Source organism: Rhincodon typus, chromosome 2 (assembly GCF_021869965.1).
Source record: "Rhincodon typus isolate 14 chromosome 2, sRhiTyp1.1, whole genome shotgun sequence".
Taxonomy (NCBI): Eukaryota; Metazoa; Chordata; class Chondrichthyes; order Orectolobiformes; family Rhincodontidae; genus Rhincodon; species Rhincodon typus.
The window spans coordinates 11500397-11522234 of NC_063333.1; the positions used below are offsets into that span (position 1 = coordinate 11500397).

The 21838-nt window shown below is 40.4% G+C and overlaps 2 protein-coding genes across 3 annotated transcripts in view; one reads left to right on the forward strand and one right to left on the reverse strand.

The window, feature by feature from the left end:
• The window catches only part of wdr48b (WD repeat domain 48b), a 96758-nt gene extending 88823 nt beyond the window's left edge, over nt 1-7935 (forward strand). For both annotated transcript variants that reach the window (XM_048615230.1, XM_048615236.1), the window contains exons 17-19: nt 846-922; nt 4830-5022; nt 5775-7935. In XM_048615230.1, the coding sequence (XP_048471187.1) occupies nt 846-922; nt 4830-5022; nt 5775-5870 (366 nt within the window). In that variant the 3' untranslated portion in view covers nt 5871-7935. The remainder of the gene's footprint in view (nt 1-845; nt 923-4829; nt 5023-5774) is intronic.
• An 11775-nt stretch (nt 7936-19710) lies between these two features.
• LOC109912772 overlaps nt 19711-21838 on the reverse strand; it is a 68894-nt gene continuing 66766 nt past the window's right edge. Inside the window, exon 11 of the mRNA XM_048618344.1 lies at nt 19711-20101. Coding sequence (XP_048474301.1) covers nt 20095-20101 — 7 coding nt within the window. The 3' untranslated portion in view covers nt 19711-20094. The remainder of the gene's footprint in view (nt 20102-21838) is intronic.

Sequence of the window (21838 nt, forward strand, 5' to 3'; positions counted from 1 at the left end):
AGTATGTCACAAGGCCACATAAGAAACAAGAGCCTTGTCAAAGGAATAGGTTTTATGAAATATCTTAAAGGAGGGCAGTGAGTAAAAGACAAGGAGAGTTGTGTGGAACGTGGATGGTAGCATGGATCTAGTAGTACTAGCTATTGTAAGAGCTATTGTACTAGCACAAGTTTTTAAAAAAAAAAACCTACATTGCAGGTAGGGGGCAGGACCGTACTCATTAACCTTAACTCCTAAATTCCTAAATTCCAGCTTATCAAAGTGCTGTACTAGTTGTTGACATAGTCTATGATTTGCCAAAGACCAGCTGTCGTCTTCTCAAACTTCAACAAGATTACCTTAGTGTCCCTTTTAACAGGAATATTAAAGTGAATTTTGGTCAGATTTTTCAAGTTTCTTGCCACTGGTGTCATCTTGGTACTTCACCTGTCTTTCCTCAAGCAGTTGCATCCTGTGTGTATAAATACCTAGAACTGTGCCTTAATGCAACCAAATCTAAATTGCTTTTCCCCTTCCATTTGCTAAAAACAAAAGCAGATTTGCCTGAATTGGAGCCACGCTTTCATTTTCCATTAAAGGTTGGATGATGTGGAATCCTTTGCACAGCAGCCAAGGTGAATGTGCTGGAAAATCTGGTTGCTGTTGATTTATCTGAATGGGAATCTCAACAATAAAGCAGCGCTTTTTTTTTTAAACGCAACAACTTGACTGCTAATTCTTACAAAATTTTCTTGGCTTTATGTTCCCCTTTTCAGGTTTCTCATTCCATATTTCTTTGTCATTGTGATGGCTGTGACCTATTATGCCACTCTTTTTTTATGTTTTTTTTCCCCTTTCTTTTGCAGAAAAACATGCCCAAATTCAACAAAATTCCATTCTACCTCCAGCCTCATTCTTCCTCCGGAGCAAAGACACTTAAAAAGTAAGTTGACAGAATTAAAGAGGTCTTTGGAACGATATTCACTTCCCCAAGCAGATGGTTTGACCCTGCTTTAATGCTAAGAACAGCTGCCTCCTCTTTGGTTCACCTTTGGACATTTTGTTCTTTGGCTCTGAGTTTGATCAATGGGAATATACAAATGAAGTTTTAAAATCATTGCATTTCTAAACTGAACATCGTGTTTAAGTTATCAAGGCGGTGAATTTTGTAAAGTGATCCTCTAGTAATAGAACATCTTTTGTATAAAGACTGGCTGAACTTAATCCTATTTTATTTGTTCTTTCAGTATTTAATGTGGCTATTATAAAGTGGTTGGGAAAACTGTTCACAAAAGCTAAACCGTCAGTATATAACTGAAAGTTTTTCCATTTCAAAGTGTTTGTTTAATATCACTGAGCTTTATGTTCTGGTGCTACTCTGATTTCGGAATAGAGTTCAGGCATATCTGGACCTGGCTGAGGTCTGCAGAATTTAGAGAATAGGGTGGATGGGAAGAAATATTTCCTTTTAGCGGAGGGGTCAATAATCAGGAGACATAGACTTAAAATAAGAGGCAGAATGTTTATAGGGGATTTGAGGAAAGGGTTTCTAACCAAGAGGCTGGTGAGTATCTGGAACTCACTGCCTAAAAGGTAGAGGCAGGATCCCTCAACATCAAAGAAGTGTTTACATGAGCACTTGAAATGCCATAGCATATAAGGCTACAAGACATGTGCTGGGAAATGGGATTAGAAGAGATAAAAACCAGCATGACATGATGGGCTGAAAAGCCTCTTTATGTGCTGTAAAACTCTGACTCTGTTCTTTTTGAGAACAAACCTGGCAAGCAGTGTCACGAAGCCTTGAAGAATCTTAGAAAAGGGCCATCTGGAGAGAGGAGTAAACCTTGAGGTATACTGCACTTGGTATGTGGATAATCATTCTCTCATGGTACTATTCCCCATCGCCAATCCCTTTGAGCCCCCATTATGAGAGGCACTAACATTCTTCCCTATTCTATCTTGGAAAACAAAAATCAGTGTGCTGCTAATATTTCTTAAAACAGATGATTGAGAATTTTTTTCATAAATAATACTTTTCGCAAAGAAGGTTGCTGGTAAAACAAGAGGCAAGAGTGAGTTTATTAATCCTGTTATCCTAATCTCTGGCAATTCACCCATAAACTTCAAAATGTGGCTGAATTACTGCCCAAAAGCATAGTGCAATGTCAGAAGACAAAAGTCCCTATTGTCTGCTATTCTGTCTAGTAGAGGCAAACTGCTGCCCCAGAAGGAGCAAAGGCAAAATGAGCTATAATGATCTTCTGTCTGTGATTTGGTTGCTGCCATTAATTAATATCCAGTTGTGCTAGTTTAGTTTTTGACTGCTTCTGCATATTGCTGTTGCAGTGTGCTTTGATTTACAAGAAGCCTTTGTAGGTCTGCCAAAGGAATTTAAGAACTTGAAGCAGGCCATTCAGATTGCTGTACATATTTCTCTGTTTTGTTAACCCTTGTGTCTTTTCACTTAATTTAACCTGCTCCCCTTTCTAATACCTTTTCTTTCCAAGCAAATCCATTCTTGTGAGTTGGTCCAACACTAGCTGGGTTAGTGCCTTTCACATTCCCACAGTCCAATTTGGAGTGTTTTGTTTTTCCGGACTCGCTCCAGTGTATGTTCCATTTCTGCTATGTTTTTCCATAGGATTTGGTCATTGCTGACAAGATCCTATTTATTGCCCAAACTTGGTTGCCCTGAGAAGTCAGTGTTGTGCTTTCTCCAAGCTGCTGGCTGTTTTACAAACAAATATCTCACCTAGAGCACAGCTGAGGAGGATAAAGAGTGAACCACATACAAGTTAAATCCACATCAAAGGCTTGTAACAGCCACAGTGTATTTTAATTGTACAGACTTTCCTAGGTGGATGATAATGCTCGTTAGTAAGTGATTGCCAATGACATTTTTGATATATCTGCAAATGTTCCAGGTAAATTCAAACTGCTAATTCTGACCCAATGCAGCTCAATGTACTTCTATGCTGTGATATTTCTCCTGTAGATCTAATACTAATCCCAAGGACAAAGTGTTCTCAATAATTGGGTTCTTTGTGTTGAGCTCAGAAAATACAGACTGTGCTTTGCCAAGTTCCACCTAGAAGGAGCAGCAGCAGTTCACATAAACAATCGCAGCTATGTCCCCTTTTTTAATTTGAATTCCTGACTGAATGCTGTGGCTTAAGATTTGCAAACCAATCATTTTAACGTGAAAGCTTTGAAAATTCTGATTTGATGTTTTTAAAAAAAAAATTGCCCAACTTGATTCTGCATGCACATACAGTATCATGGCATCTCAACTTACTGTAATTATGCAGGGCCTTCATGTGACTACACCTAGAATATTGTTTGCAATTTTGGTCTCCTGCCTAAGGAAGGATGTTCTGGCTGTGGAAGCAACAAAGGTTTACCAGACTGATTTCTGGGATGCAGGACTGTGACATACAAAGAGAGACTATTCAGTTTGGACTACATTGACTGGAATTTTGAATAATGAAGAGGGAACTCATAAAACCAATAAAATTCTAACAGGACTAGACAGGGTAAACACAGGAAGGATGTTCCAGATGATCAGGGTCACATTCTAAGGATATGGGGTAGGCTCTTTAGGGCTGAGATGAGAAATTTCTTCATCCAGAGAGTGGTGAGCCTGTGGAATTCTCTGCCATAGAAAGTTGTCGAGGCTAAAACATTGAATGTTTTCAAGAAGGAGTTAGATATAGTTCTTAGGCCTAAAGCGATCAAAGGGTATGGGAAGAAAGAGGGAACAGGATACTGAGTTGGATGATCAACCATGATCATATTGAATGACGGACCAGGTTCGAAGGGCTAAATGGCCCACTCCTATTCTCTCAGAGATAGTAGGAACCGCAGATGCTGGAGAATCCGAGACAACAAGGTGCAGAGCTGGATGAACACAGCAGGCCATGCAGCATCATATCTGCTCCTATGATGCTGCTTGGCCTGCTGTGTTCATCCAACTCTGCACCTTGTTGTCTCTCACTCCTATTCTCTGCATCTTTATGTATTTGCTGTGCACTATAAACAAGAATCACTCTGGAAAGTGTGCTTATTTTGCATTGCTATAAAAAATTGTTTTATCATTTGATATCCAAAACTTGTATAATTGTTAAGCAAACCATAGCACTCAACGCAAATGTGACACTTTAAAATAAATTGAAAATGAAAAGGTGATTTAAAATTTTGAATGGAAGTTTGTTGGGGCTGGGGCCTAAGTTATTAAATGTTTTTCTTCTTGGTAGCATGATTGCCTTTATGTAACAAAGTTGTTGGTTCAAGTGCCACTCCACTCGAGAGTTGAGCACTAAATTCCAAGCCAGCAGTCCTGTCTGGTACAGCCCTGAGTCAGCGCCGCACTGTCGGAGGGGCCATCTTTCAGATAAGAAGTTAAAGTGACATCCTGTCTACTTTCTCAGGCACATGTAAACTATTCTGTGGAATTATTTTGGAAAAGAGCACTGGTTTTTCCCCTGGTGCCCTGGCCGATTTTAATCCCTCAATCAACATCCCGAAAATAGATTTCCTATGTTGTCATATTGCAGTGTGTGGAAGCTTATTGAGTGCAAATTGACTGCCATGTTTCCTATGTGACTGCATTTCAGAAGTACTTAATTGGTTTTGTGAAGCTCTTTAGGATTCCCAGATGTTCTAACATACTACATTAATGTATAATTTTTTAAGATGCTGACTGGTTTGCTGTTAAATTGGTCTTGTACTTTGACTTCTGACATGCATGTGCCCTTTTTTTGTCCCATCATTTGATTTATGAATGTTAATCAATATTCAGAGATCATTGCAATCATGCTAACAACTTGCACCTCTGAACAATTTTCCAGAGATCGTTTGTCAGCTAGTGACATGCTACAGGTTCGAAAAGTGATGGAACATGTTTACGAGAAGATCATCAACCTAGACAATGAATCACAAACGACCAGCTCCTCAAACAATGAGAAACCTGGAGAGCAGGACAAAGAAGAAGACATTGCTGTGCTGGCAGAGGAGAAGATTGAGTTACTTTGTCAAGATCAGGTTAGCGTGCTCCCTAATTTGTTCTCCATTAACCTTGGAGCATCTAGTAGTTGTGGACGTACTAATCTGTGGTAGCATTTCTGCTTCATGAAGACCCACTTCAGATAATTGAACATATAACGTTGTCTGATACTACAAGGCAATGTTGACAGAGCGCTACACTGTTTATTTTGGGGTGGTGTCTAGTGCTCATTAACGAGGTTAAATCGAGGTCCCCAGGTGGATGTAAAAGATACTATGGCACTGTTCTAAGATGATCAGCAGAGTTCCAGGGCTGTGGCCAAGAACAACCCCCAAGCCAGCAGCTCTCTGAGTGAGTGCTGTATTGTCAAAGGTGCTGTCCTGGGATTCAGGAATCCCATTTGCCTGCTTTTGTGGGTCAAATGGAAATGAAAGACTTGGGACCAAATCTTGGCAGAATATTGGCCACTTTTGTAATCACTGAAAGAGAATAATTAATTAACCTGTTAATGAGGAGTTGGCACCGAATGTTCACTGTGCTGCCTCATAAGTCTTTATCTGTCAAAATTAATATTTCATGTAAAGTCCATCAAGATGTTGTTAGACAAAAGTGCTGCATAAAAGCCATACTGTTATTTGTTCATAAGAAGTTGTGAACATGCTGAAGATGCTCGTTGTTTCCACATTGACCATCCTACCCGGTTCTATAGTTTTGATTTGTTTGGTAATTCTTATCGCATTAACGTCCTCAAATAGTTTAATTCTCATACTATATAAATTTAAACCACCAGGTGCTGGATCCAAACATGGACCTGCGGACAGTCAAACATTTCATCTGGAAGAGTGGAGGAGACCTGACACTTCACTATCGGCAGAAGTCGACGTGATATTTAATCAGAAATGGCAGAGTGCTTTGACTCGGAGGCCAATAGTCTCATTGCGAACTTTCTTGTCAGCGCCTAATCTCATTACCTGTAAAGGGTTAAAAGAGCAGTAACAGTGCCCCATGCACTACTCTGCATTAGACCCAGCTCACTGACTGATTTTAGTCCAGTATGGATAACAGCGTCAAATTATATGGAAAGATCTACTGCTACACAATATAGGAAGATTGCAGAATGTAAATTGAATTTAATCCCAGTGCACTGTCTTGATTTGAATGGGCAGGGTGGAGATTACTGTAGCTTTTATAGTATGGTGAGGAAGATGCTGCCCAGTGTACAAAGCATAGATAAATGATCCAGCTAATGGATGTAACTGCTTCATCAGTAGGTGTCCTTTATTTGTTTCTAACTCATTGCCTACCCAGCAACATTTCCTGCATGGGCACCACACTAGCTATTGCTGTCACCTTACTATGTGATGTTATCCATCACCGCAAGTTCTTGTTTCCGTACATTCCAGAATGTTCTTGTTAGATGTTGTTTTAATGCCACTAATTTTGATGGCTTATTTGCGAAATGAGTGCACACGTGGAATTATAAGACCGTGTGCAACAACCATATTCATTGCTAGTGTTGAACTTAGTGTCACCAGTCGTTAAATGTGCTCGTTATTTGTGAACTGTGCCCCAGATTGACTGTTCCTGCTGCTTGAGCTGTAGTCTGTTATTTTGTTAAATTCAGCTAGTGGTGCTACATTTGTCAAAAGTTAATCTTTTGATGTGTCAGAGCAGGGGCCTTTGTAGAGCTGCTTTATTTGGGAAGAGTACTAAAGATAGTAGGACATGAGGGCACAAGTTCATGGTTAACAGGGCAGGTTTGTGACAGATGCCAGTATATATTTCTTTGCATTGGAATGATCACAGCTCAGATTGAAGCCAAGCTATTGCACTTAGGTTTATGGTAAGATTGATATTCTTAAAGGAAAAAGGTCCAGTGGGCTGCAAGCCATCTTGATCCAAGACCAATCTTGTGAGACGTGTGTTGTAAATAAGATTTTTTTTTTTTTTTTTTTTTTAATTCAACCGACTATTAACAGACAAGATTTTTAGAAGAATTTTTTAAGAAAAAGCTTTGAGACTTTGTAGTTGATTGCAAAACTCATTCCTTTTGGATGGTCCGGATCCAGAGTTGAAACATTAAGGCTGGAATAAAGTAATATTTAACTCAATGTGGTACTTTCAATCTAATACGCTGTAGATATACACAAAACAGAGCAGATAACCTTGTGATGTTTTGTCACAGAACTTGTGTATATTTTATATTGTAAATTATATTTGTGTTCCAGGCCTTTCCAATTTATGAAATACAGTTGCAAGTCTTTTAAACTAATGTTAAAACTAATGAAAAGTTCATCAGCTCATTCTGCAGAGATATGTTATTGCTATTTTTAAGCAATGATCCATTTTGTGACAGTGTGATTTTCTTGTCGTCTTCCTCTATCCACTGAACTATGCACATCAACTAATTATTATACTGAGACCTGCGGTTGTACCAGAGTGCCTCAAGAAAATTTTATTGTGCTGAATTTGGAGGAAGTAAAATCACCATGAATTCAGAAAGGTCAGTTCAGACCTAGTTCTGAGGAAGGATCACTGGACTGGAAATTTTAACTTTGATTTCTGTCCACAGATGCTGCCAGACTGGCCGAGTTTTTCCAGCAATTCCTAATTTCCAGCATCCACTTTTTTTTGACAACTTGAGCTGATGTGCAAGCAGCTTGAGGCTTTGGCAACTCTCTTACACTGAGGCCTTTTCCATGGACAACAATAATAAACTGCACTATCTCCAACAGCAGGGGAGAAATATTTAATTCTCAACCAACCTTGCATTGTGCAATTTATTATGTTACTGTCTGCAGGACCTTTTGGGAAATAAGTGGGCTCCTGTATTTTTACATCCATCTACATTTTTAAAGGACTTCCTTAGCTGTAAAATGGGGCATCATCAGGTTGTGAAATGTGCTATTAAAATGCAAACCTGCCTCTCTTACCAGAGGAATTTTTCTCAATTTCTAGGATTCTTGTCCTTTTCATAATGTGCTGTACCATTAATGGAAGAATTGTTTATTGGATGTAAAAGTGTCTTTCGTTCCCACATATTGCAGCGTAATTGTCAATTGTCTGTTTAAAAACTAGATTTCATTAGTTATTTTAAATATTGAACACTTTAATTCATTCCAGGGTATACACTAATATGGGAAGAACATCCCCAACCAAAACCTGCAGCATCATGGTCCAGCATATCTTCCACTCTACCATTAACATCGAGCCAAGGGATCAAGCTTGGTTCAATGAAGAATGCAGGAGGCCTTGCCGGGCGCAGCCCTCGAGATACCTAATAATGAGGTGTTAACTTGGTGAAGCTGTGAAGTAGGACTACTTGCGTGCGAAGCAGTATGAGCAGCAAGGGATAGTCATGGCTGAGCAATTCCACATTAGTGGATCAAATCTGAGCTCTTCAGTCCCACCACATCCACATGTCAATGATGGTGGATAAATAAATAACTCACTGGAGGAGGAGGCTCCACAAATATCCCCATCCTCAATGATGGGGGAGCCTGGCACATCAGTGCAAAAGACAGGGCTGAGGTATTTCAACAAACTTCAGCCAGAGGTTGACACCCACCTCAGCCTCCTCCAGAAGTTTTCAGTGTTCAGCCAATTTGATTCACTCCGTATGTAATCGAGAAACGGTTGAAGGTACTTGATACTTCTAAGGCTCAGAGTCCTGACAGTTTTTCAATGGTAGTACTGAAGACTTGTGCTCCAGAACTTGCTGCTTACCTAGCCAAGCTGTACCAGTGCAGCTACAACTCTGGCATCTATTACTCAGATATGTCCTGCACAAAAAGATCAGAACAAATCCAACATAACCAATTACTGCCCCATAAGTCTACTCTCAACCGTCACTAAAGTGGTGGAAGGTGTCACCAACAGTGCTATCAAGCAGCACCTGCTCAGTGACACCCAGTTCGGGTTCCACCAGGGCCACTCGGCTCCTGAGCTCATTACAACTTTGGTTCAAACGTGGACAGAGGAGCTAAATTCCAGAAGTGAGGCGAGAGTGACTGCCCTTGACATCAAGGCTGCATTCGACTGAGTGTGACATCAAGGAGTCAATGGAAATCTGAGGCAAAACTTTGGTGACTACTGGGTTGGAGTGATGCCTAGCACAAAGGAAGATGGTTGTGGTTGTTGGAGATCAGTCACCTCAGCTCCAGGGAAATCTCTTCCTCAATATTTTTCTCGTTGACCTGTTGGGAGCGATTGCAACACACCTCTAGAGCAGGTGGGGCTTGAACACAGGCCTCCTAGCTCAGAGATAGGGACATTACCACTGCATCAGAAGTGCCAGTGTGATAGGTTCTGCAACAGTGCTGTTAGGTATGGAGTTCCAGGATTTTAATCCAATGAAGTGGTGGATGCAGGTACAGTTACCACATTTAAAAGACATTTTGGATAAATTCACGATAAGGAAAGGTTTGAAGGGAAATCGGCCAAGCACAGGCAGGTGGGACTAGTTTAGTTTGGGAACATGGTCACCCTGGACTGGATGGACTGAAGAGTATGTTTCCATGCTGTATGACTGTGTGATAAAGAAGGATCACCATTTTCCAAAAGGGACAGTGTGATTGAGAGAGAACCAAACCAGCCTGTGCTAGCATTTATGCTCCACCTGTGCACTTTCCTACCTAACTTTGCCCAAACTCTCCCTGTTCCCTACTGCTTGTCCAGCTTATCCTTAAATCCATCTGTTGGCTTTGACCACTACACTCCGGAGTGTTGAAATTTCTTTTGGTATCCTTATGGGATATTTTGGTGGCTATCTTGTATTGATTGCTTCTAGTTTTTACTATCTCCCGAAGAGGAAACATTTCCCTCTAAGGTCTCCATTGAAATTTTTCATTATTTTAAAGATGTCTGGGTCACCCCTCCATCACTTTGTGAGAAAATAACAAGCCTATCCATCCTTTCCTGATATGTATACCATGTATTTCTAACATCATCCTTATAAATCCCAGCACCCTCTCAAAGACCTGCTATATCCTTCTTACAAATGGCACACTAGAACTTCCATGCAGTACTCTTAAGCGTGACCTTTAATGATGTTCAATGCAGTTTCAGAATAACTTCCCTACTTTTCACTTCAGCATTTAGAGGTAATGATGTTCCCTTAAATGAAAGCAAAATATGGCAAAATACTGGAAGTCTGAAACAAACAGATTGCTGGAGAAACTCAGCAGGTCTAATTATTATCTTTGGAGAAAGAAACAGAATTAATGTTTCAAGTCCAATATGCCGCCTCTTCAGAACCCAGATATTCCCTTGCAATCACTTTCCTCGCACATAATAGTGATAAGTTTGGAAGTTCTTCTGAAGGGGTCAGATTTTCAAAAAAGCATTTAGATGGTTAAGATGAAAATTCAGATTCAGGAATGATCTCTCGTTATTCAATGAAGAGCAACAGGCAACTTTTTTTAAAAAAAAAAAAAAAATCTCCTGTGAGAGTTATAGGGAGTCAATTCTCACTTTTTTTTTGTGTCAATGTCTCATACACTCCCCGGATTTTTATGTTTGAAGTAAAGCTACAGCATGAGTCCCAAGATGATTTTGGATTGTCACAAACACAGTTCCTGAAGCGTGTCAGTCCGGCAAGTGGTGAGGATGATACAGAATCAGCAGAGGGCTATGGACAGGTTTAGCAAGTGGTCAGAAACTTGGCAGATGAAATATAATATAGGAAAATGTGAGGTTGTATACTTTGGCAGAATGAATAGGAGATTTGAATATTTAAATGGAGGAAGACTGCAGTAAGCTACAGCACTCGGGGATTTGGGAGCCCTTGTGCATGGATTGTAACAAGCTAGTGTACAAGTTTAGAAGATAATAAGGAGGGTGAATGGAATGTTTATTTCAAAGGGAATGGAATATGAAAATGGGAAGGTTCAGCTAAAACTATACAAGGCACTAGTTAGACCACAGTTGGAATGTTATGAATTTTATTCCCTTATCTAAGGAAAGATATACTGGCAATGGAGGCAGTCCAGGAAAGATTCACTGGGCTGAACCCAGATCTAGAGACTGCTTTATGCGAAGAGATTGAGTAGGTTACAACAGTACTCATTAGAATTTAGAAGAATAAGAGAGAATCTTATTAAAACACAAGATTTTTAGAGTAGATGCAGAGAAGTTGTTTCCCCGTGTGTGTGTTCAGGACCAGAGAGTACAATTTCAAAATAATGCATTGCACATCTAAGACCAAGATAAGGAGAACTTTTATCTGAGGATAATAAATCTAATGGATAGGGCTGTTGAGGCTGGTCATAAGTATGTTTTAAGGTTGAGAGAGATTTTTAATCAATAAGAGAATTGAGGGTTCTAGGGGAAAAGCAGGAGAAGAGGATTTGAGGATTATTAGATCAGCCATGATCTCATTGAATAGCAGAGGAGATTTGCCAGGCAGATTGGCCTACATATGCTCCTGTGTCTTAAACCTGGCATTCCTCAGAAGGCTCCAGAATGGTAGGTTTGTGAAATGCAACTCGTACCCACTGTGATTCTGGGTATTTTGTAGAAGCTGAGTTTGAGGAAAAGTACAAAGAGTTTTAAGCACCTATACCTGATGAATGTGTTTGTTGACAAGTTTAATGGATGAAAAAGATGTGAAATTAACAATTTGATAAAATCTCAGTATATCTGGTGATATTTTCCAGTGTTCTCAAAATTAATTTTACGTCTTTGTTAATTATATATTTTGTTTCTCTAACTTCACATGGATGTGGGCTATTTGGCAGTACCTTGAATCTGGGCCCTCTGAAGTTATGCACTCTCTTTGAACTAACCCAGTTTCACAGCAGGTAGGATAGTGATGATGATGTGCAGGCTTTGTTATGTTGATCAATGAGGTTGATTTTTGGGTTGGGGGCTGGGGGGAAGCTGGGAGGCACAGTTTATTTTGGATATTACTTTTAGTTAATAGTTGTAGCAGGTCCAGTACAGAGCATTGAATATTTGACAATAATGGGGGAAACTTGGAAAATCTTGGTTCATTTGTTCAATGTCCAGTAATAGCTAACAGCAGGTGGGTTGCTTATTATTCCAAACCCATACTCCAGAGCTGATAGTTTTGTTGTTGAAGTTTCCAAATTATTGTCAAGAGATCAAAATGAAAAAGCGTCATGCCAGGAAGCCTAAAAATTTTTCAAAATCAGAAAAAGCAGCAATTAAATCACTATCCACATTTGAAAAGGAAAAGATAATTATGGGTTAGTGTGGTGAGCTTTTAACAGAACAGAATTCCTAACTCAAAACATAACTACTTACTGCCCCCTTCCCATCCGCTGTTGTTCCACGTACTGATTGGTCACAATGAATATTCTGCATTTATTCTAAGTAACAAACAAATTGTCAGTCATTGTAATGCTGGAAATGTGCATCCAATCTCCGTATCTGACTGGTTTTAATCGTTACCTATAACATTTATCTGGGAAATCTTTCCTCCAGTGGAGACAGACCATTAATGGTCTGATTTTCAGGCTTGCGTCAATAAACCACCCCTTCCTAACTGCTATATATTATTTCTTCTGTAAAACTAGTAATTGATTAAACTTGCACTGTTGACCATGGTTGTCACCTTTACAATCAATGCCTGTTTGCACAATACCCTCAACACTATATGTAAAAATTACTTAATGAAAATGCTGGTATAATTTGGGTTTTGCATATCCTCCACTGGAGACTAAATACAAATGTGATCAGCCAGAATTGGTTTTTCAAGATCTATTTGCTTTGCCTGCTTCCTGTATTTCATCCATGCTACAATGTTGTGTTGTATGGTGAAAGCTCTTTATAGAATACTGCTGTGACATACTCTGACTTACTCAAGTTACACCTTCCCTCCAGCCTTGCATTGCATTGTGAGCCAATTAACCCAGTTCATTAAAGCAGATTGATCCACAGTGCTTTTAATTGGAAACCTGTCAGGATGGCATAATGCCAAACTCTGACAAATGTGCAGAGTTTCCACGTGTTAAATGTAAAACTTTTTATGCAAAGTTTTAAGATTTCTCGATTTCTAGGGCATTTTTATCGTTCAGGGTTTTTTTTTGTGTGGTGAGGAAGAAAGGAAGTTGTTGAGCTGATTAACTTTGAAAGATGCTTTCGAATGCTTGCTACGATATAAACTTACAAGAGAAATTGTATAACAGGAAGCAAATCAATTGAAGCTGAGGATCTGCTTTCTCTTCAGGTGTGGTGAGATAGGATCACAAAGAACAGCAGTCTGACCTGTCTAGCCACATTTTTTGGTTATTTTTAGATTCAGAATCCAACTGGAGGGGAAGAGTTTTCACCATATAAATTTTTTATTACAGATGTAGCATATAGCTTGTACATTAATATGGGGTCCTTGTATATTGACAATACAAATATGACTCCAATGTAGTGTCAACAAATAAAAATCTAATTATTAGGTACCGGTCTTGTACTGTGGCTCCATGTAAGTGTAACACGCATGGCTCCAGGAAGGATGTGAATCCTCTTCGGACAGGATGAACTGAGCTGACACTCCAGCACAGTACTGAGGGTGTACGGCTTAACAGCAGTCTTGTACAAGAGATATTAAGCCAAAACTTTAAAAGATTCTGTGATCATTCAAAGAAAAAGTAAGATCTTCTTTATCCTGCCTAACAGATTGGCTGGCCATTCCTCCTGTTGCTGCAGAGCTTGGCCTTGGTAGTTTTGAACACAGCAATCGGCTGGGGTGGGAGGGAGAAATAATTTCTTTTGATATAATGTAGGTAAGAGTAAAATATTTTCTTTTTCGAAGTGTAGACAAAGAACAGCAGAATTCCATTTCCCAATCATTCCTTACAGTCACCTGCTGGAAAAGCCTGTCTTGGTTATGGTTGCTTCACAATTTTGGTTTTCAGTTTCTTAACCTTTTATGATGGTGGGATTTACAATGTTTCCGGGTTTACCAGCACCTGCAAAGTAGGAATCTATTAAAAACCAGTCTGTATGAAGAGACTAAAAGCAAATTATGAAATACATGCTTTGAAGTAAAAGAACTTCAATTTTCAATTTCACATCTTGTAATGGCTTTTATTCGTTCATCTGAAGTGGGCATTACTCACTAGGCCAATATTAATTGCCCATCCTGAGTTCCCCTGATGAACTGCCTTCTTGACCTGATGCTGTCAGTTTACTGTAGGAAGACTCCAGTGCCTTGGGGAGGAAGGTCCAGGATTTTAATCCAGTGAGTGAAGGAACAGTGATATGTTTCCAAGTCCAGTGTCTTGGAGAGGGACTTGCAGGTGGTGGTGATCCTATGTATTTGCTGCCCTTCTAGATGATAATGGTCATGGGTTTAGAAAGTACTTTTTCTAAGACGCCTTTGTGAAATTATGCAGTGCATCTTGTGGATGGTACGCACTGCTGCTACTGAACATCGATGGGGGAGGGAGTGAAGATTTCTTGATAATAAGATGTTTGGTGTCTTGAAAAGGTAGATAAGTCCCCAGGGCCTGGTGGGATCATCTCAAGATACTGAAGGAGGCAAGGGAGGAGATTACTGGGGCCTTGACAGAGATCTTTGTATACCCTATAGCCACAAGCGAAGTCCCAGAAGAATAGCCAATGTTCCTTTGTTTAAGAAGGGACAGAGGGATAATCCAGGAAATCATAGGTTGATGAGCCTTGCATCAATGGTAGGGAAATTATTGGAGAAGATTTTTAGGGACAGGATTTACTGATATTTGGGAAAGAATGGACTTATTAGAGATAGCATGGCTTTATGTGGGGGAGGCCTTGTTTCAAATTTGATTTAAGTTTTTTTGAGGAAGTGATAAAGATGATGGAGAGTAAGGCAATGGACATAGTCTGCACAGACTTTAGTAAAGCATTTGACAAGGTACGTCATGGTAGGCTGGTCCAGAAGATTAAAGAATATGGGATGCACAGTGAGTTGGTAAGTTGGATAAGTACTTGCCTTGGTGATAGAAGACAGAGTATTTGTGGAGGAATGTTTTTCTGACTGGAGGTCTATGACCAGTGGTGTTCTGCAAGGATCGGTGTTGGGATCTCTAGTATAGATATAAATAATTTGGAAGAAAATGTAGGTGATCGGATTAGTAAGTTTGCAGACAACATGAAAGTTGGTGGAGTTATGGATAGTAATGAAGATTGGCAAAGGATACAGCATTAGATCAGTTGAAAAGTTGGGCAGAGAAATGGCCGATGGAGTTTAACCCTATGAGATGATTCAATTTTTAAGGTCAAATGCAAGAGGAAAGTATACAGTAAATGGTAGGACCCTTGGGAGCATCGATATACAGAGGCATCTTGGTGCAAGTCCATAGTTCATTGAAAGTGGCAATACAAGTGGATAAGGTAGTAAAGAAGGTCTACGGCATGCTTAACTTCATCTGTTGGGGCAGTGAGTATAAACATTGGCAAGTTATGCTGCAGCTGTATAAAAGTTTATTTAAGCCACATTTGGAGTATTGTAAGTAGTTCTAGTGACCACACTAAAGGAAAGATATGGAGGCTTTGGAGTGGGTGCAGATGTAGTCTAGCAGAATGTTGCCTGGGTTAGAGTATATTCGCAATAAGGAGAGATTGGACAAACTTGGATTGTTTTTGCCAGAGCATCGGAGGCTGAGAGGTGACCTGATAGAAGTATGTAAAATTATGAGGTATCAACAGGGTGGAAATATCAAATACTAGGCATCATTGGGTTTAAGGTGAGAGGAGAAAAGTTTAAAGGCGATGTGCAAGGCAAGTTTTTTTTTTACATGGAGGGTGGTAGGTGCCTGAAATGTGTTGCCAAGAGGAAGTGGTAGAAGTAAACATGATAGCAATGTTTAAGAGGTGTTTAGTCAGAAGTCACACGACACCAGGTTATAGCTAACAGGTTTATTTGAAATCACAAGCTTTCGGAGAGTAGCCCCTTTGTCAGGTGAACTGAGAGAGAAGCACGCAGACACAGAATTTAAGGGCAAAGAGATCAAAAGAACATACAAACAGTGTGAATGGAGTGTCAAATAATAAGTCTCTGCAGTTGATCGAAGAGTTAGATGGTGTGAGTAAAGTGTCAACAGCTGAATAACAAGTGAAGGGATGATCTATAATCTGATTAAATGAGGTAGAGAAATAATTGCAAAAATTTAGAAATAAGGCGGTACTGGAGATAAACCAAATGGCTGGAATAACATGATAGGTAAAAGAGTTGCATGCTGAGGGTCAAACCAAAGTAACAAAGAATCCAAAACTGTACAAACTAATTAAGGTAGAGCGAGATCATAACAATTTCACCAGGTGATGGTGACAAAACAGGACAGTAAGAAAGATTTTATAGATACAGAAGTGTGGCGGGGTCACATGTACCACGATGTGAACCCAAGATCAGTTGAGGCTGTCTGCATGAGTATAGGACTTGGCTATCCGTTTCTGCTCATCACATATGGGAACACCACCCACCATGTACACGGCAGATACTCATGTGACGTGGCCAATGTTCTCTGTCTCAAACACTGCAGGCAAGTATGTCCCGAGGCATGGTATATTGGCGAAACCATGCAGACACTATGACAACCGATGAATGGACATCACGCAACAATCGCTAGACAGGAAAGTTCCCTCCCAGTCCGGGAAAACTTCAGCAGTCAAGCACGTTCAGCTTTTGATCTTTGGGTAAGCATTCTCCAAGGTGGTCTTCGAGATACTCAGCAATGCAGAATCGCCAAGCAGAAACTGATAACCAAGTTCCATACTCATGAGGACAGCCTCAAGTGTGATCTTCGGTTTCATGTCGCGCTACGTGAACACTCCACACTTCTGTATCTGTAAAATCTTCCTTACTGTCCTGTTTTGACACCATCACCTTGATAAATTATTATCTCTCCACTTTACTTAGTTTTGTACAGTTTTGGATTACTAATTACTTTGGTTAGACCCTTGGCAATGTGACTGTTATACCTATCATATTATTGCAGTCATTTCATTTGTCTCCAGCACCACCTTATTTTTAATTTTTTGCAATTATATCTCTGCCTCATTTAATCAGATTATGAGTCATCCCTTTGCTTTTTATTCAGCTGTTTACACTTTACTCACACCATCTAACACTTTGACATTTGTAGGGACTTATTATTCAACACTCCATTCACACCATTTGTATGATCTTTTGATCTCTCGGCCCATAAATTCTGTGTCTGTGTGCTTCTGCTTCACTTCACCTGACAAAGGGGCTATGTTCTGAAAGCTTGTGATTTCAAATAAACCTATTGGACTATGACCTGGTGTCATGTGACTTCTGATTTTGGCCAACCCCGTCCAACCTGGCACCTCTACATAAGAGGCATTTAGATAGACGTATAATATAGACCATGTGCAGGCAGATGGGAATAGTTTACAACAGCATCATAACTGGCACAGACATGGACTGAAGAGCCTGTTCCTGTGCTGTACTGTTCTGTGTTCTATGAATGTTTTGGATGTGATGCTGTTCTGTCCCAGATGGTGTCAAGCTGCTTGTGTTGTTGGAGCTGCACCCATCCAGGCCAGTTAGGAGTATTCAGTCACAATCCTGACTTTAAAGTGTCAGGAAGTGACTTACTACAGAATTCTCAGCATCTAACCTGCTCTTGTAGACACAGTATTTACATTGCTGATCCAGTTCAGTTTCTGGTCAATAGTGACTTCCAGAATATCGGTGGGGGATATCAACCATCGTGATGCCATTGAATGTCTAGTAGTGATGTTTAGATTCTCGCTTGTTGAGGATAGTAGTCATCCATCATTCACCACTCATCAGTCCAAGCCTGAACGTGGTTTAGGTCTTGCTGCATTTCGATACAGGCACTTCAGAATATGAATACTGTGAATGATGCTCAACGTTACATCATTACTACTCCTAGTAACTGTCTTCCATCTCCACGGTCTAGAGTATTGAGTCTTGAACTGTCTCACTCCGCTTCCTTGAGTGATGTGGTTCCAGACCGTACGTTCCAGAAACTGTTGATTCTGTCTCTGATGCTGAGAGGTATGGTCAACAGGTTCTTCATTCCTGGAGCTTCCATATTGTAGTATTTGGTAGAAATATGCAGGCATTAAATGCTGATCGGTCATGGCCTGTAAACTAATTAGGGTTCCTACACTGCATTCCATCTGCTTATCACCTACAATTTCAAATTGGGCACGTAGATGACCAAGAACATTGTCTCAAAACACCATCTCATGACAAATTTTAATGTTGCAAGAAATTGTTTCCCAGGTTTTCTTTTAAATATGCAACAGTATATCTTTATATTGGGTTGGGAAGATGTTCTTGTACAGCACACTGCAGGCAAACCAGATATTTGCTTTGTGCTGTAAATACCTGTACAATAAAATTAATTGCATGTAATTTATACCAAAAAAGCAAAGACTTGACTTTAACCTCAATTGGATAGATTTTCTGGCCAGATTAGTGTTTCTATAGCTTAGGTGGAAGTTATAGTTGGGGACTTTGTGGAATCCCTATCGCTGTAGATCCCAAAGGAATTTGCTGCAAATTTGAAGATTCCACTGTGTAATTCCCCTACACCTGGCTCCCCGAAAGTAGCCATTTAAAGCAGAGAGTTCACAGGGTTCCACTGTATTTAACAGTTACTCAGAAAAAAATTAGACTATTCAAAACCTTGTCTAATTCCTGAGTAACTATCCTCAGTGTAGTTGACTACCCGACTTCCCTCACCGCGCCCCCCCCCCCCCCCCCACTCCCAAACTACGTAATCCCCAGCCTCTAACCTGACATACACCCACTCTGCCAGACATCATTCCAACACCCACCCTGGAACCCAATATCTCCCATTCACCCTGAACATGCCATCCCTTACCTGATCACCCTGGCACCCTAACCTTACACTTGCTTTACGCACTAATAGCTGTCGAAGTGGCAGTCTGCAATTCTGGACCTTTACATTTCAAAATACAGCAGCAGACTGCTATGAAAAAGGGGGCTTTGGTTTGCCTTCCCCTGATGGGTGCTGCACTACCTGCAGAGCCCTGATCAGAATCTCCTGTCAGAAACATGGAGCTCTTTCATTGTCTCTCCATTCCTATTTTTAATGTAATCTGTGTGACAGTGCAACTCCTCAGAAAATCAGACCTACTGTGTTGTACAGATATCAGTTTGTTACATTGTCAGGTCAAGTCCTCTGATTCTACCGTATTCCTGGCTCTAAACTGTGCGTCTTCTATGGAGACGGGCACATTATAGCATCAATCTCTTGCATGCTACACTGAAAGTTTAAAAACATAAAGCAAGAGTGGGCCATATGATCCTTTGGGCTTCTTCCACCATTCAATAAGGTTAAGGTTGATTTGCTCCTTCAACTCTACTTTCTCACCCTGTCTCCTTAATTCCCTTAGTGTTCAAAAATCTATTGACCTCAATCTTGGATGGACGCGTCAGTTGTTCAAAGGCCTTTTATTAGAGTACAGAATTCCAAAGATTCTCAATTCTCCTGAGCTTTAAAGTAACTCCTTATCTCAGTTGAGAGTAATAAATTATTTAGGAATGCAAGAGTGGTTCAAAGAATGACCAGCAATATTGAATTGCTTTATTGACAGCAATATTTGATCTCTGTATATCCATAATTAGGGAGCAGGAAGTTGCACTGCGACTGGGAAACTGGACAGAGAGCCCAAAATGGCCAGGCATATTTACTGCTACAGAGTCAGACGTTACTGATTCTGTGTTTGTGGCTACTTCTGTACCAATGAAGAGCAGAGTCGAGAAAGTGATGAATGTGGCTTTAATGTAGGTCAGTGCTGCCTCGGTATCAGTGTTTGCAGGAGTTCCATCTGATTACAGTGCAGGTTTTATTTAGTACAGGTTTGAAGTAACAGTATTAAATGCTCCAGTAAGTTGAGACCGTGCGGCTATCAGAGCTACCCGGTTCTGGCTTACAGCAGTCGGTGCACGTTCACTAATGTTACTGGCAAAGCTCCCCATCAACCAGCAAGTTCAATGTCTGCAAAGTGTTGGTTTTGCTGCTGCTCCCTAAGCAAGGTGAACAATCTGCTGCGGACAAACCAAGATTCCAAGAATCTTCTGTTCGAGGAAAACATCCTTCCCTTAAATCTGACTGCTCTTTCCTGGTGATATTGTCAGTTCTGCATTATCAGCATCTGTTGAAAGAACAAGACTCGTGGTAAAGACAGCAGTGCTTTTTGTTTTAATATTTTCTCCACTGCCAAAAATGCACTTTTTTCACTGTCCATCTGCTTCTGGCTGCAGAGAATGGTGCTGACTATTGTTTTCTTGTCTTTATATTTTTCAGATGCCCTAACTCGTAACGTAGAGGTACAGCCATGTGATCTGGCAAGCAACCCATGTCCAGGCATTGCCTAATATCTCTAGGATAGTGTAGAAATAAGGTGATGTTGATTAATATTCGCTCTCGCTCTGGCTCTCGCTGTCTCTCGGTCTCTCTCTCCCTCCCTTCTAAACCATAAGACTGTAAGCTATAGGAGCAGAATTAGGCCATTCGATCATGGCTAATATGTTTCTCAACTCCATTCTCCTGCCTTCTCCCTGTAACCCTTACTAATTAAGAAACTGCCTTTACTGATCAAACAACATCTGAGACATGACCTTGCAGACTCCATGATTTTAGTACTTGAGGAAAGGAAAGGGCAAAAATTGTCCAAGAACAAAGTATTGCAGACGCTGGAAATCCAAAAGCAAAACAGACAATGGGGAAACAGCTCATCAGTTCTGTGAATAGAAAAACAGGATTGATATGTTGTCAGAATTGTAAAAAGTTTAACAAAGTATAGATTATGAGCAAGTGAAAAATTTGGTAGGAAGAGGATGGGGAGATCAAAAACGAAGGTCTGTGATAGGGCAGAGGGCAGGAGAGATTTAATAAGATTTTGTGGTGCAAGGCCAGGAGGTGTAATAATTAGACAAGAGATGAAACAAAGGATGTGACTAGAGGAAAAGTTCAACAGTTCTGGTAGCATCTGTGGAGAGAAATCAGTGTCTTGTCCAATGACCCTTCCTCAGAACCCACATTACTCAAATTCAAGATTTGCAAGGATGTTGCCAGGGTTGGAGGGTTTGAGCTATAGGGAGAAGCTGAATAGGCCGGGGCTATTTTCCCTGGAGCATTGGAGGCTGAGGGATGACCTTTATAGAGATTTAGAAAAACATGAGCATGAATAGGGTAAATAGACAAGGTCTTTTCCCCAGGGTGGGGGAGTCCAAAACTAGAGGGCATAGGTTTAAGGTGAGGGGGGAATGATTTAAAGGGACCCAAGGGACAACTTTTTCATGCAGAGGGTAATGTAGTGGCAGAGGCTGGTATAATTACAATATTTAAAAGACATCTGGACGGGTACATCACTAGGAAAGGTTTCAAGAGATAGGGGACTAGAGGAAGGGTCACTGGAACCGAAACGTTAACTCTGCTTTCTCTCCACAAGTGCTGCCAGACCTGCTGAGCTTTTCCAGCAATTTCTGTTTTGTTTCTGATTTTCCAGCACCTGCAGTACCTTCGGTTTTTATACATCTAGAAGAGATGTGAATGGCAGGGTACTGAATAGTTGCCATCCAAAAGCAATGGAGAGAAATAAAACTAGCAAAGAGAAAGAAAACAGAATAAGGGCAGATGTTGTAATCTAAAGTGGTTTGAGCCTATAAGGCTGTAAAAAATGCCTGGTCAAAATGGGAGGTCCTGTTCTTTCACTGGAATGAATTTCACTGGAAAACTGTAGTCGCCCAAAATGGGACAGCTTACAGTCATCTGACATCTTCATTCTCTGCCAAGTTCTCACATTTTTTGAGACAACAAGGTGCAGAGCTGGCTGAACACAGCAGGCCAAGCAATATCATAGGAGCAAAAAGGCTGACGTTTCGGGCCT